We start from the raw sequence: 16,711 nt of genomic DNA on the forward strand, positions 1-16,711 counted from the left end.
GAGAGGAGGAAGATGCTCTATGATCTGATGAGAGAGGAAGATGCTCTATGATCTGATGTGAGAGGAGGAAGATGCTCTGTGATCTGATGTGAGAGGAGGAAGATGCTCTGTGATCTGATGTGAGAGGAGGAAGATGCTCTGTGATCTGATGTGAGAGGAGGAAGATGCTCTATGATCTGATGTGAGAGGAGGAAGACGATCTATGATCTGTTAGAGGAAGATGCTCTATGGTCTGATGTTAGAGTAGGAAGAGCTCTATAATCTAATGATAGTGGAGGAAGATGCTCTATAATCTAATGCTAGAGGAGGAAGATGCTCTGTAATCTAGTGATAGAGGAGGACGGTGCTCTATAATCTAATGCTAGAGGAGGAAGATGCTCTATAATCTAATGATAGAGGAGGAAGATGCTCTATAATCTAGTGATAGAGGGGGAAGATGCTCTATAAGCTAATGATAGAGGGGGAAGATGCTCTATAATCTAGTGATAGAGGAGGAAGATGCTCTATAATCTAATGCTAGAGGAGGAAGATGCTCTGTAATCTAGTGATAGAGGAGGACGGTGCTCTATAATCTAATGCTAGAGGAGGAAGATGCTCTATAATCTAATGCTAGGGGAGGAAGATGCTCTATAATCTAGTGATAGTGGAGGAAGATGCTCTATAATCTAATGCTAGGGGAGGAAGATGCTCTATAATCTAGTGATAGTGGAGGAAGATGCTCTATAATCTAATGCTAGAGGAGGAAGATGCTCTATAATCTAGTGATAGAGGAGGACGGTGCTCTATAATCTAATGCTAGATGAGGAAGATGCTCTATAATCTAGTGATAGAGGAGGACGGTGCTCTATAATCTAATGATAGTGGAGGAAGATGCTCTATAATCTAATGCTAGAGGAGGAAGATGCTCTATAATCTAATGATAGAGGAGGAAGATGCTCTATAATCTAATGCTAGAGGAGGAAGATGCTCTATAATCTGGATGTGAAGTGAAGAACCTACTTTAAGGAATAACCAAGTGGCTGCAGACACGTTAATTTTAAATGTTTAAACTGCTTCTAGAATGTAAAGAGTCATCAGTTCATGCAAGTTCTTTTCTTTTTTGTTCTGAAGAAGTTGAAGGCTTGTCTTTTTTTTGAAGTTCAACACACCAAAACTTTATTTAAACCTCTACTTTTCTACAGTTGTGACTTTAAAATACATTGATAAATGTTGAACTTCCATTGGAATGTGGAAAAGTGATGATAAAACATTGGCTTGAAATACATCTTGAAACTGGTAAAACTTCCCTCTGGATGAACTGAAGACCTGAAAAACGTTGTTTTTTTTTTTTTAGAGTGGTGATGTGATGTGATATGACAGATTTTAAAAAACACATCTGCAAATGATGACGTCACTTTGGCCCATCAAGTCTTAACTGAAGGAACTCTTTCATCCTCACACGCTCATATTTCACAGCAGTTAAAATACCCTAAATGGAATCTTGTTTTCTCAGTCCCTACTTTTAAAATCAGGTTTCCAACCTTCCAGCTGAGGCAGTTTTAGGGTGAAGCCGCTGGAGGACCAACCGGAACTGGAACTTTGAGATTTCATGTCTAATGATTTTTCTTTTCTTTATAGAATTCCAATGAGGGTTTGTAAATATATAACTTGGAAATACAAATATCTCAAAGTTAATCCTGACATCAACAGAGGGATGGTCGATGATCTTTATCTTCTTTTGAAATTGTTTAAGTAATACAAAAATGCGCAGGAACCCTTGTTACATAGATTTACAAACCCCTCTAGAGTTACAATCGACTTTTGTTTTTATGGCTTTTGATTGTTTCAACGTTTTAAATGATTGCACATCATGTTCTTCTGTAAGAGTTCGACCTGTACTTTCCATAATAGCCAGTACTGCAGGATGCCACTGGGGGCGCTGCAGGATGAATATGCCCACTGGGGTTACCATAGACATAAAACACTAGATATCTCACAGCGCCACCTATGACGTGTCTACACGCCGCCATCTTGGGGAGGTCGCCCTCTTGCACTGAACATAAAGATCCCAGGCTAGAAAATCCACAAAAAAAAACATTTTTAGCTCGCTTGCTACGAATGTTTATGTGGATTTTCTAGCTTGTGATCCATATGTTTCGCACGAGCGGGTGACCTCTCCAAGATGGCGGCGCTGTCAGGCACGTCGCGTCAACAGGCGCTGACAGGCAGTGCGGCATCTCGTGTGTATATCTATGGGGGGCGCTGCAGTACGGTTGTTGCCCACTGGGGGCGCTGCAGGTAGAAATGTGACCAGTGGGAAGGCTGCAATATGAGGGTGTCCACTGGTGTCGCTGCATTTCAGGGGGTATTTGGCCTGACTCGTAAGGGCTTTCGGGGTAACAAAGGTTACCATGGAGACCGCTCACATCTTTTGTTGTCAGGTTTGTAAGCAGCATTAGCAGCAGTGGCCACAAGGAGCTTTTCTAACATTTCTAGAGGGTGAACTATGAAGGCCGGGCCGCCTCCACCGAGCCGCCTGCTGTAATGACCAGCGAGTTTACGTTTTAAGAGTCTGGGAGCAAATAAACCAGTGGAACGAGCTTCCAGTTGGCCGCGGCGAGGAGAACGTCAACCCCGCCGGAAGTGCCGCTGACACCGGGCAGGAACCGGCCTGTGGGACCCGCTTACACTCGCTCTCTCTCGGCCTGGTCTCGACTGCAGACCCGGAGGGTGAACCCGGCCACAGTGCGGAGCCGAGCCGGGACGAGCCGGGCCGGTGCGAGTCTTTACGTCGCCGGGGGAGGAGCAGCGGAGCGGCGTCGCTCGGTGGGCGGACCTGCGGGAGCCAGTCGCTGGGCCGGACCAGCTCTGTCCGCGTTAGCCGAAAGAAGGCTTGCGATGACGGGAAGGAGGTCTCTTCCTGCCGGGGTTTGGATCGGGGGCCGCCAGACATGATTTGACGGAGATCGCCCGACAAGTAAGATCCGGCGGGGGGGGGGGGTGGCGGGGTTGTGCGGCTCGCGGTGGCGGGGGAAGGACCGGCCAGCAGCCCGGTCCTTGGCTGCTGGCTTGTGCGGCGGCAGGAGAAGGCTCCACGGAGCTCCTCCGAGTTCTGCTGCCCCCCCCCCCGGGAGCTCGGAGCTCCAGTCCTGCGGGGGTTAGTGGATTTTAGTGCGAATGCTCCCCAGCCAGCAGCCGGGGCTGAGCTGCGGGGAACAGACGCCTCTGGCAGCGACGTGACGGGGACAAACAGCCATGTTCAGCTCGGCGGCGGCGGCAGGAACGCAGGCGGAGCAGAGGTTTCCTCCTCCGGCTGATCCATATTGCTGCCCCGCCGCTCTGCTGGCTAATTCACGGCCTGGGGTTCAGGGCGGTGACGGTGTTTATTTATTGCCTATGGAGGAGTAATTAAACGTCTGTGTGGATGACAGGAGAGTGTAACGTGGTGCGTTCACTGGCGGCTCGGGAAAGGGACGCATTTCCGTCTGCAGCCGACGACTTCACGATAAATCTGATAAAAGACTCGAAGTATGTTTGAGGTATCTTCAAATTATATCCATAGCTCGAGTCGTTTATTTGAATTGACGTCATTAAACTAGTATTTCATTGAGACTCTCGACTCTGACGCGGTCTCGTGTCAGGTGGTATTGATGATGCGACTGCTCGCCTTCCTGATCGATACCACGTGAAGCTACTGCTGATATCACTGATACCGAGATACGCCGATACTTTGTGTGAGGGGAACATATCTCATGTGAAAAGATACATTTCCAAAATGGGTTTTAGTATAAATATAAATATAATGTATTCTTGTTCATTGCAAACCTTTGTGCTCGCTGAACTTTGTTATTCATATTAGAACAAGTTATATACCAGAGTAATGCTCTTCAAACATCAAAATTAAATCAGATTAAAAGACATAAATGGCTATTTTTTTAATAATGAAAAATGCTTAGCCCCTTTTTTAAACAATTCTAAGTAATTTTAGTGAACATCACTCGATGCTAATAGGACTTTATTTCGGTGTGTTTCTATAAAGTGTTTAGAAACTTTGGCATGTATTTTAAATACTCCGAATATTGGGACAAAATCAACTTTTCAACAATGTCATCTTAAATAATAATGTAATACCTGTGAGTAGTAGTTTATGTAAACTATAAGAAAATATAGTACATATGCTTCTCTCAAGATAGTTGACTAAATATTGATATTTTATATTGACAATTGATCCAAAGTGAGACCACATATCAGAGGTATTGGCATTTTGCTATTGATCTTTGATTCTTGGGCCGGTGTTTTGCTGAGAGACACACTCTTAGTCCAAGCTGGCTTTGGTTTGACCCTAGTGAAGAATATATTGGAGAGAAAAAAACTCCACACCTTAGAGGATTATCTCAAGATATTTCACTCCTATAAAATGAGAGTAAAACGCCCATGTGACACATTAACTCGTGATCAAACATGTGCACAATCAACATACTGCTCACAGTCACTGTGTCTTGCTTAAAAGTTTCTAAATTGGATAAAGCTCTTCATGCTATTGAGCACCAATGTCCTATTGAACACTAATATTTGCAGGAAAGTGCCACAAACAAATATTTTCGTTCTCTATTATCTTTTCGAGTCATTTCCAAAAGTCAGGTGGGCTGAGCCGAGCAGGGGGAGCAGGGGGATTTGTCTCGTGACAAAAGCAAAGAAAAAGACAACAGTCATTTTCAAGGATTTAGCAAACTGTAAACATTAATTCGGTTTTGAAGCAGTTTCCGGGAGTAGAAATGACTCGGAGGCACTCCTCGTCGTAACACCAGTGTTTTGCTGCGACACGCTCGTGACTGACGCCGTGTTACGTAACATAAAGGGGCGGGGCGTCAGGAGGAGGAGGAGGACGACGTGCAGAGTGTTTCTCTCCCAGTGTGGCTTCTTCTCCTTTTCTTCTTCACACTCCTCGTTTGACAGTCTCGAGACCAGCAGACGGTGTGTGTGTGTGTGTGAGCGAGAGAGAGAGAGAGAGAGAGAGAACCGGGACAGTTTGATATTCACGGACCAGCGGGAGGAAAACGCGCGTGTTGAAGCTGCTGGTGAGACGCTTCTCTTCATGTTTACATCTGCACGTGCTCACACTGGGACGAAAACACGTTTCCATTATTTGTGTGTGTGTGTGTGTGTGTGTGTGTGTGTGTGTGTGTGTGTGTGTGTGTGTGTGTGTGTGTGTGTGTGTGTGTGTGTGTGTGTGTGTGTGTGTGTGTGTGTGTGTGTGTGTGTGTGTGTGTGTGTGTGTGTGTGTGTGTGTGTGACGGCAGTGTTTACTCCTCCACTCCGGGCCACGTGTTGACACAACGCGGTGATTATTGAACAATTCGCTGCTTCTCTCGTCTTTATTCTCTCAAACCAAGTGACTTTCCTGACTTTTCCAACCTGAAGCCGCCAGTGGAAGTTTCCAGCGGGATTAATAATCCAGACTTCAGTCTTCTTTTGTGCTGTCAGGAGTTCTCAGTTATGTAAGTGTCGCTCCCTCTGTCCTGCTCGCGGCTCCGCGAGGCGTCGAGGGAGGCTCTGCAGCTCTGGAGGGTTCAGGAGTGTTCTGGAAGGTTCGGTAGGGTTCAGGTGTGTTCTGGAAGGTTCGGTAGGGTTCAGGTGTGTTCTGGAAGGTTCGGTAGGGTTCAGGTGTGTTCTGGAAGGTTCGGTAGGGTTCAGGTGTGTTCTGGAAGGTTCGGTAGGGTTCAGGTGTGTTCTGGAAGGTTCGGTAGGGTTCAGGAGTGTTCTGGAAGGTTCGGTAGGGTTCAGGTGTGTTCTGGAAGGTTCGGTAGGGTTCAGGTGTGTTCTGGAAGGTTCGGTAGGGTTCAGGTGTGTTCTGGAAGGTTCGGTAGGGTTCAGGAGTGTTCTGGAAGGTTCGGTAGGGTTCAGGTGTGTTCTGGAAGGTTCGGTAGGGTTCAGGTGTGTTCTGGAAGGTTCGGTAGGGTTCAGGTGTGTTCTGGAAGGTTCGGTAGGGTTCAGGTGTGTTCTGGAAGGTTCGGTAGGGTTCAGGTGTGTTCTGGAAGGTTCGGTAGGGTTCAGGTGTGTTCTGGAAGGTTCGGTAGGGTTCAGGTGTGTTCTGGAAGGTTCGGTAGGGTTCAGGTGTGTTCTGGAAGGTTCGGTAGGGTTCAGGTGTGTTCTGTAGGGTTCAGGTGTGTTCTGGAAGGTTCGGTAGGGTTCAGGTGTGTTCTGGAAGGTTCGGTAGGGTTCAGGAGTGTTCTGGAAGGTTCGGTAGGGTTCAGGTGTGTTCTGGAGGGTTCGGTAGGGTTCAGGTGTGTTCTGGAAGGTTCGGTAGGGTTCAGGTGTGTTCTGGAAGGTTCGGTAGGGTTCAGGTGTGTTCTGGAAGGTTCGGTAGGGTTCAGGTGTGTTCTGGAAGGTTCGGTAGGGTTCAGGTGTGTTCTGGAAGGTTCGGTAGGGTTCAGGTGTGTTCTGGAAGGTTCGGTAGGGTTCAGGTGTGTTCTGGAGGGTTCGGTAGGGTTCAGGTGTGTTCTGGAAGATTCGGTAGGGTTCAGGTGTGTTCTGGAGGGTTCAGGTGTGGTAGGGTTCGGGTGTGTCCAGTAGGGTTCAGGTGTGTCCGGTAGGGTTCAGGTGTGTCCGGTAGGGTTGTGGTGTGACCGGTAGGGTTGAGGTGAACCTACGGTGGTAGGGAGGTGGTGGTGGTCTCGGTGCAGTGAGCTGCTCTTTGTTTCCGGACGGGGCCAGTGCAGTGAGAGGGGATTCTAGAACATGATCTGACTGGAAAACGTCTTGATCCTCTTGATCCCCGTCATGTTAGTGTTTCTGGACATTATTGGGTAAATTGCGGATCAACAGCAGCAACGATTTTATCTTCTTTCCTTATGATCTTCTATGAAATCCAACAGTTTTTATTAACCTTTTGAATTTTGCTGGAACTACAAGTATTGAAATCAAATAATGTGAATTACAGGGGATGTTCCCATTGGAGGGAGCAACTGTGACCTGGTTCCACTGCACTGCAACTTGGTTCCACTGCCTAAAACCTGGTTCCACTGCACTGCAACTTGGTTCCACTGCACTGCCACCTGGTTCCACTGCACTGCCACCTGGTTCCACTGCACTACGACCTGGTTCCACTGCACTGCCACCTGGTTCCACTGCACTGCCACCTGGTTCCACTGCACTGCCACCTGGTTCCACTGCCTAAAACCTGGTTCCACTGCCTAAAACCTGGTTCCACTGCACTGCAACTTGGTTCCACTGCACTGCCACCTGGTTCCACTGCACTACGACCTGGTTCCACTGCACTGCCACCTGGTTCCACTGCACTGCCACCTGGTTCCACTGCACTGCGACCTGGTTCCACTACACTGTGACCTGGTTCCACTGCACTGCCACCTGGTTCCGCTGCACTGCCACCTGGTTCCGCTGCACTGCCACCTGGTTCCACTGCACTGTGACCCGGTTCCACTGCACTGTGACCCGGTTCCACTGCACTGACCTGCAGGGAGACACTGGGAAGAGTAACATTTGTAAAGAATCCCATCTTTAATCTTTTACACTGTTTCCATAAGAAAAACCTGAGCTGGGAGGTTTATGAGCTCATTAGAATAGAACATCTTTCAAGTAGTCAGAATTTAGAACTTTAAAATGTGGATTTCTACGTTTTAACACCGAAACAAGAAGAGGTTTTGGAATTGTCCAAAAAGGAACAGAAGGGTCATCATGCTAACGTATCTGCTTCAGTTCAATGAAGAACTCTTCATTTATGTTCCTTTGAGCATATTTTAATTTATTATTTAAATTGTCAGCTTTCAGTTAATTGCTTTAAATGTAACTCGAGGGTTCCTTTGACCCAGGACCAATGCTCCACCGGTTCTCAGCAGGGGTTTAATCTGAGAGAATAAATGGAGCTGTAAAACTAAGAATAATGTCAGTTTGTTGTAGATTTGATGAGGAAAGCCATGACATTTGCTTTATGAACCTTTGTGGGAAAACAGTTAAACTACCAAATATTTCAAATAAAGTGAGGTTGAACTCTTTCCTGCACCGACACACATCTCACATCTTCTTCATTCACTTTATTCTCAGTCTTGTGTGGAGAGCTACACCCCGCCTCTACCAGCAGGACCTTTTAACCTTTCATTGATGCTTGTTTTTTCTCGATTACGATAAGAAAAAAAAAAAAAAAGGGTCCATGAAATAGATGAAAATGACATTCGTCACCATTACAGACATGTTGGTCTGATCAGGTGAACATGATGAAAACAGACTCCAGTATCTCACACTTCTTCTTATAAATACCAGTGTTCTCTCTCTTTTGAAGTTACAATTCTGAATAAATGCAATAAAAAAATCAGAATTTAAATAAAAGAATAAGCTGTATAAAATTCCATCAAAATGTGATGTTATCAAATTAAAATGTATAATAAATCAGTTTTTCTTCCTCTTCAGTAATTGTTTTTGGTCATTTACTTTAGTTTTGAGCTCGTGTCTTCTGTTCTACACCAACTATTTTATAAATTCGCCCTCATTGATCTGACTGACTGAACTCCAATCAACCACGTTGCTCCAAATTGAGGGAAACGGCCGTTTTCTTCTTCTGCAGCATTTCTGAAGTGAAGTAGTTGTTTACTTCTAAACATGGGGCAGAGCATCAGAATGAAACGGAGTCCCTGAAGAGAAGGGATATTACTGTATTAATGCTAGTTTAAACTACGACATCATTGACGTAAGTGTTTGGATTTAATGAATGGATCCGTTGAACTGGATCTGTTAGACTCTCCTTGTGATCTGTGACGGTCCAGGCTGGAGGCTGGAGGCCAGCTCTTATATCTTCCTTACAACACTTTGATGAAGGACAGAGGGTCGTGTGTGTGTGTGTGTGTGTGTGTGTGTGTGTGTGTGTGTGTGTGTGTGTGTGTGTGTGTGTGTGTGTGTGTGTGTGTGTGTGTGTGTGTGTGTGTGTGTGTGTGTGTGTGTGTGTGTGTGTGTGTGTGTGTGTGTGTGTGTGTGAGAGACACGGTCTGGAGGTCGTAGGTCACTGATCAGGAGCCGCCGAGTGTCTGGTGGACCTGCGAGCCCCCGTCTCTCTGATCGCCCCTCACCTTCCTCACACACACCTCCTCTCCCTTTGTCTGGCTCTACACACACACACACACACACACACACACACACACTGTAACTATGCTATTGTCTCATTAATATCACTGCCATCTGCTCCATATGTAACCGTCCAATTAGAGAGACGCCCTTTGACCCTACCTGTCCACTTTTAATTTAAAAGTCCACAGACGACCACACACACACACACACACACACACACGCACACACACACACGCACACACAGTGGTGGATGTCCAGACTTTGACCTTTCATTGTTGTCTCTCTACAGGGTCTGAGCTGATTTGTCGGCCTTGTGTAGGTTTGGTTTTGGACCCCCCCCTTCCTCCAGAGGTGTCCTGTGGACATCAGCTGGCCATGGTGGTCTGAGGAGCGGAGCAGAGGGGAAAACGCCACACACATCGGGTGTTCACGGGAGCGGAGAGAGCGACGGGAAAGGAAGAGCTCATTTTAACGAGACCATGTCTGAAAACAGAGAACTGGTGATTTTCTACATCACGTATAAACTCTCGCAGAGAAACTATCCCCTCAACCACATAGTGCTCAATGAGCCTCCTAGCAGGACTGACGGGGGCGACGCCGGCTCGGGCCAGGACCGGCAGACGGACACGCAAGCCAACGGGACTTTTACCAGCAGCAGCAGCGGGAGTCCGCCGCCGTCCCCGCTGCAGCAGGCCGGGGCCGGGGCCGGGGCCGGGACCGGGACCGGGCTGGACGCGGTGAAGGAGGCCCTGCGGGACACGGCCAACGAGTTCGAGCTGCGCTACTCCATGGCCTTCAGCGACCTGCACAGCCAGCTGCACATCACGCCGGCCACGGCCTACCAGAGCTTCGAGAACGTGATGGACGAGGTGTTCCGGGACGGCGTCAACTGGGGCCGCATCGTGGGCCTGTTCGCGTTCGGCGGCGCGCTGTGCGTGGAGTGTGTGGAGAAGGAGATGAGCCCCCTGGTCGGGAGGATCGTGGAGTGGATGACGGTCTACCTGGACAACCACATCCAGCCCTGGATCCAGAACCAAGGGGGATGGGTGAGTAACACACACACACACACACACACTGGCGGGTTTGATTGGTCAGTGAAGCTTCGGTCGGCTGGTCCATCGTCGCTCGCTCTATTTTTACACCCAGTTCTGAAATGCTGATTCCTTTCCAGCAGTTTCAGTTTGAAGCAGCTGACCTTTCACTGGAATTCCAGAAAAGTCGGACCGTGGTCTGAAAAGTCTGGTTGTGTCGATTATCGCCCGTCATGTATCAGACTCATGATCACTGAAAATGTAATATTTCACAGAAATGGAAGGAAACCAGTAGAACTGGACCGAAAGTGAAAGCGCTTCCCTCTTTCACCACCAGGTGTCAGATTTCCACACAGGAAGTTGTTGAGGTGAAGTGTAGAACCGCAGTGTGGACGTGTTGGTCAGCGTCATAGCTACCAGTAGGTGGTACGTTGTTTATGTTTACCTTCCTTGTGGATTTGAAGTCTTTACTGTTGACGTGGCCGCCGCGCACCAATCAGGTGTTTTCTAAGTTGTTCTCTAGTGCATCGGGTCCACAGAACAAGTGTCTCCCTGGTTCTGGATGTTTGGCGTTGGGATGAGTGGGTGTTGGGCTTCCTGATGACCTGAAGTTCTCCTGCAGTGGTTTTCGTGATCCCGGACATCTATATAGAGAACGTCTAAATAAAGATCTTTACACTTTTAGATCATAAAGACGGTTTCATATAAAGCGTGACTTCATGGTTAAAGCACAGTTCCTCATGGTTGATGCAATGTTTTATTATGTACAGATGGTGTTTTAAATGTGAGGCTGGACGTGACCTGAGACGATGATAAAATGACCTTTAGCTGGATTTAAAGGAGAAGCAGAGGATTCCCGATTCTAACCTGTAGAAAATAAGCATTGTTTGATTTAAATCCAGTAATCTTGCTGCGTTTCAGCAGGTCATTCTTGGGCTTTGTGTCATTTTCCGTCCACTGCAGGCTGAAAACAGGGTAGTGTGGTCATCTGCTGGTTGAGCTCTTTAATTGATCCGCTCCTTCAGGGCTCCCAGTGTCTCCTGGCAGGCGGGAGGGAGTCCAGAGCTCTCCACAGATGGCTCTTTGTCTCACCTGATTGTCTTTGTGCAGCGTCTTATCGGCCGTCTTCCCGACAAGCAGCAGAGTTTTCCCTCCTCTGCTCTGCTGTTCCAGGGGTTTGCTGCTTTTGTTCCAGCTGTGTGATGATATGAAGGCGAGCAGGGAGGGAGGGGCCAGCTCTGCTCCACGCAGAGTCAAAGGTCCATCTATGAAGACTGCCACTTTCTGTAAATTATTGATTGATTGGATGTGGAGGGAACGCAGAATTACCGTCAATGTGTTGGTTCAAGTGGGACTCGTAAACACAGGTCCACAGAGTCTGAAGCCACACGGGGGTCCAGGAGATCCACAACGTCCAGGACTCACGGGAAGTGCTGGGGTACGTCTGAAAAGTCCCTCCTGTCTCCTTGTCTAGACACTTTTCCTGAACCCCAGAAGTGTTTCGTGTAGCGGCCATAATGAGGACTGTCTGAATTCTCTATAAGCAAAGGAAAGGAGGCTCACTGCTTCCTTTATAACCTCCTTTAGCCTAGGAAACACTGATGCTTCCTTTAGAGCCTCCTTTAGCCTAGGAAACACTGATGCTTCCTTTAGAGCCTCCTTTAGCCTAGGAAACACTGATGCTTCCTTTAGAGCCTCCTTTAGCCTAGGAAACACTGATGCTTCCTTTAGAGCCTCCTTTAGCCTAGGAAACACTGATGCTTCCTTTAGAGCCTCCTTTAGCCTAGGAAACACTGATGCTTCCTTTAGAGCCTCCTTTAGCATAGGAAACACTGATGCTTCATTTAGAGCCTCCTTTAGCCTAGGAAACACTGATGCTTCCTTTAGAGCCTCCTTTAGCCTAGGCTGCCCCACAATTCCTTGTGGCTCCAACATTTAAAGGGCCAGCTCATCTCAGCGTTCAGAGAAACTCAGGATGAGTGAAAAAGGAGCAGATCATGTAAGTTACCAAAACAATAATCTGCTTTGAACAACTTTAAATCATCTAAAACCCAAATGTGCTTTTTATCGTCCATTTTCAGAAACTTGTAGTTCTTTCCCTCCACGGCAGACGTCACTGACTTGTGCTGCCGTCGCATTATTATGACATCACTAAGGGAAAGTGTGGTCTGACTGCCACACTAACGTGATCGCCTTTCACTAACTCCTTTAAGAAGCCTCCTAACACCTTTCCTTAACTCCTTTAGGAAGCCTCCTAACATCTTTACTTAACTCCTTTAGGAAGCCTCCTAACACCTTTCCTTATCTCCTTTAGGAAGCCTAACACCTTTCCTTAACTCCTTTAAGAAGCCTCCTAACACCTTTCCTTAACTCCTTTAGGAAGCCTCCTAACACCTTTCCTTATCTCCTTTAGGAAGCCTCCTAACACCTTTCCTTATCTCCTTTAGGAAGCCTCCTAACACCTTTCCTTAACTCCTTTAGGAAGTCTCCTAACACCTTTCCTTAACTCCTTTAGGAAGCCTCCTAACATCTTTACTTAACTGCTTTAGGAAGCCTCCTAACACCTTTACTTAACTCCTTTAGGAAGTCTCCTAACACCTTTCCTTAACTCCTTTAGGAAGCCTCCTAACACCTTTCCTTAACTCCTTTAGGAAGCCTCCTTACACCTTTCCTTAACTCCTTTAGGAAGCCTCCTAACACCTTTCCTTAACTCCTTTAGGAAGCCTCCTAACATCTTTACTTAACTCCTTTAGGAAGCCTCCTAACACCTTTCCTTATCTCCTTTAGGAAGCCTAACACCTTTCCTTAACTCCTTTAAGAAGCCTCCTAACACCTTTCCTTAACTCCTTTAGGAAGCCTCCTAACATCTTTACTTAACTCCTTTAGGAAGCCTCCTAACACCTTTCCTTATCTCCTTTAGGAAGCCTCCTAACACCTTTCCTTATCTCCTTTAGGAAGCCTCCTAACACCTTTCCTTAACTCCTTTAGGAAGTCTCCTAACACCTTTCCTTAACTCCTTTAGGAAGCCTCCTAACATCTTTACTTAACTACTTTAGGAAGCCTCCTAACGCCTTTCCTTAACTCCTTTAGGAAGTCTCCTAACACCTTTCCTTAACTCCTTTAGGAAGCCTCCTAACACCTTTCCTTAACTCCTTTAGGAAGCCTCCTTACACCATTCCTTAACTCCTTTAGGAAGCCTCCTAACACCTTTCCTTAATGCCATGACATCATCCAGGGATTAAGGTAAAGTCCACAGAGAAGGAGAAAGGAGGGACTTTTCTGATTCCAGGACTCACAGGAAGTCCAGGAAGTCCAGGAGACTCGGTAGAAAAAAACTAAACTAAAGGCAGAAAAGTGAGCAGGTCGGTGATCTCCTCACCTACATCGTGGTGGAATTCAATCCAACACAATGAAAAATTACTTTTTACTCCATGAAACACAGTTTAGCCAACATCCTACAGGGTAAAAGATTCTGTTTATGTAAACGTTTCTGAAAATATATGATAAATATTGATTTCAGCTTGAGCTCAAGGTTTAACAATACGTTCAAATGTTTTGGATAATTGTCAGTATTTCACATAATGTAACATTTCTTGTTGACATTCATGAAAGCGTGATTATAACCAGATATTCAGTTATTCTCTCTCTCTCTCTAGATATATATATATATATATATATATATCTAGATATATATATATATATACACACACACACACACACAATTTTCCATGAAAGCAAGATACATGTATAAAATTTTATATTTCATTTATAATGTGAAATGTTCATGTTTCCATATTTTTGACGTTTTCACTAAATATAGCTTCATGTTGAATTTATTCTATTTATATCTAAACACTAATAATTCCCAAAAGATATAATGTGTCATGTAAAATGTAGTTTGTTGTATAATGCTAGAAGTGTTAAAAGATGAAACATGTCTCAGGTTTAAGTACCTTTCACTGGGTGTGAAAGTATTTCCCATGTTTCTCAGTGTAATGTGATGATGCTTTAATTGTACTTTAACGGTAATAAAGATCAAAGTATTCCACGGTATATTTGCTTTTTAAAGAGCGTTAAAGTGTTAAATATTTAAGGCTCTAATATTGAATTAGTTACGTGATTTTAAAATGTCGAAGATTAAAACATTTCAAGCATGTTTACATTACTGAAAGAAGCAATACTTTAATGATGCTTGAAGCTTTCTTCAATATATTGTGTTTGAGTACATTTTGAGATAAAAATCTAGTAAAACAAAAAATATAACCAAATAATATTTATGTTCAACTTGAAGGCACTAATTCACATCTTTTCAACAATCAGTGTTTCAAAAAAAAACTATGCTTTTGTCACAGAAGCTCAAAATGAGTGAAAACGTGTTTAAACTATGAAATGAAGCTTGGGTTTAAAAGGTCACGGTTGTTCCAACACAATGATGGAAACTGAACAGAAGCATGAGAAAGATTAAAAGCGATGCTCCACACACACATCTAATCACACAGGAGATTAAAAGTGAACGTGTCTGGACAAAAGCAACACTATGATGTGAAGATCCACGCTGCTTGTATGACTTCAGGATATTTGAGTTCAGTTTCCCAGAAGGTCTTCCGTCGTGATGATAAATAAATCTAATCACACGTTGTTCTAATTCCATCTTCAGTCATCAACATGTTCATGAACTCGGCTACTTAAAATAGAGGGAACACTGAGCTCATAGAAGATAATCCATCACGTGTCTTCCCAACAAAAACCACAAACTGATCCGCGCTCACACACAAATGAGTTGAATGGGTCCAGTGACGTGGTTTCACTTCTCCATCAGCACATGATGCTTCTTCCTGCCCTCTCAACTGTGTCATTCACTTTTTATGAATGAGAAGCGAGCAGAGCGGCGGTTGTTGTTGGGGTTAAGGTCCCAGAATGCAACACACACGTTTCAATCAGAAGTTGGAGAACAGGGGTGTCCAACCTCGGTCCTGCGGACTTTCTCTCTCTTCCTGCTGCAGCACAGCTGATTGCAATGAAAGGCTCGTTATTGGGCTTTTTCACAACTTTAAAGTTGTGGACGGTACGGAAAGAACCCACGACTGCTGGGTCTTCTGAGGTAGCTAGCATCGTGGAACGGGTCTGGAGGAGGAGCGACGGCGCCAACGTCTGCTGATTGGTCGTGACGATTGACACTCTAGACCGGGGGTGGACACACTCTTTCAGCCTGCGAGCTCCTTATAAAACCACCAAGTCAAAGTGATCTACCCACTATAAAAATGCAAAACATATATTTATTTTCAAATATATTGAGGATTCTTTATATGTACAATGTATAATGATGTACCTTGCAAAACCGTATGAGCCAATATTGTGCAACACAACATGATTAACTATGAATATTTGTTGTAATTACCAGAGTTTACTCTGACGACCTTCTTTGGTGTTGCGACGGTCGACTGGCAGACGAGACAAACGCACTTCGAAAAGGACATGGTGAAAAAAAAAGTCCACCTCCCATTCCTCATGAAAGTGACACGTCTTCGTCTTCTCAATTGGTCCAGCCCCCCCCCCCCCCCCCCCCCCCCATTCAAAGCTTTCTCTAGTTTAAAAGAAAAAAGCGAGGGCTTCAAATTTGCGATAACTCGCTGACTAGCTTGTTAGTTTTGCCACACTTAGCGTCGTCGTTTGCGCAGTGACCTGAAGGTCAGAAAAATTCAGCCGTCATCTGATGCTGCGTTCAATTGTACTCGTAATTCGGGAAGGTAAATTAGTTTCATTACACCAGCGTCTATTTTTTTTCTAATGTCATGCGATCTACTATTACTACCTTTGCGATCGACTGGTATAGATCGCGATCGACGTATTGAGCACCCCTGCTCTTGACTTCCCTGCAATATTTAATTATTTCATCAGCCGTAAGCCTCCGTTGTTGTTTACATACGTCACTGGTTGATTTGTTAACTGGTTTATTGAAACGTCGGTGGGACACAACATCACCGCCGTCTTTTAACAAGGTGGTTAAAAGACGGCGGTGATGTGTCGCTCCTCTCAGGAACAGGAGGAGGAGCTTCACCAGGAGCTCCTCCTCTCAGGAACAGGAGGCGGCGCTTCACCAGGAGCTCCTCCTCTCAGGAACAGGAGGCGGAGCTTCACCAGGAGCTCCTCCTCTCAGGAACAGGAGGCGGAGCTTCACCAGGAGCTCCTCCTCTCAGGAACAGGAGGAGGAGCTTCACCAGGAGCTCCTCCTCTCAGGAACAGGAGGCGGAGCTTCAGCAGGAGCTCCTCCTCTCAGGAACAGGAGGCGGAGCTTCACCAGGAGCTGGACGCTGCTGTTCACAATGAGAACGTTCAACCTGAGTCACAAGAGAACCACTTGAGGGCCACCGGCCGCTTCCCTGTTCGTCGCTGGACGTCTCCGAGTCGTACCGTAACGTCCCGCTCTGCCCCTACTGTGGTGGAACAGTGGCTAGTGTCCTGTCCAGCTCCGCCTCAGAGAGACACGTGAATATTAAACATGGTGGGGTTTCACTATACATACATTAATAATGGGGAGTCAATTCTTACACATGAATGTATGGTCTCATGTTGGCTTCTCATCGATCTTCATGTCACAACGTGCCATCAAGTTTAATGTGACTCAG

The 16,711-nt window shown here is 45.9% G+C and overlaps 1 protein-coding gene across 2 annotated transcripts in view; it reads left to right on the forward strand.

Moving 5' to 3' along the window:
- Window positions 1-2,597: 2,597 nt before the first annotated feature.
- Window positions 2,598-16,711, forward strand: part of bcl2l1 (BCL2 like 1) — a 56,952-nt gene continuing 42,838 nt past the window's right edge. Inside the window, exons 1-2 of one of the 2 annotated variants that reach the window (XM_080497303.1) lie at window positions 2,598-2,956; window positions 9,344-10,100. In XM_080497303.1, the coding sequence (XP_080353429.1) occupies window positions 9,534-10,100 (567 nt within the window). In that variant the 5' untranslated portion in view covers window positions 2,598-2,956; window positions 9,344-9,533. Of the gene's footprint in view, window positions 2,957-4,934; window positions 5,058-9,343; window positions 10,101-16,711 lie in introns of those variants that run through there. The other variant, XM_080497304.1, reaches the window with a different exon arrangement.

Source organism: Blennius ocellaris, assembly GCF_963422515.1.
Source record: "Blennius ocellaris genome assembly, chromosome: 5".
Classification (NCBI taxonomy): Eukaryota; Metazoa; Chordata; class Actinopteri; order Blenniiformes; family Blenniidae; genus Blennius; species Blennius ocellaris.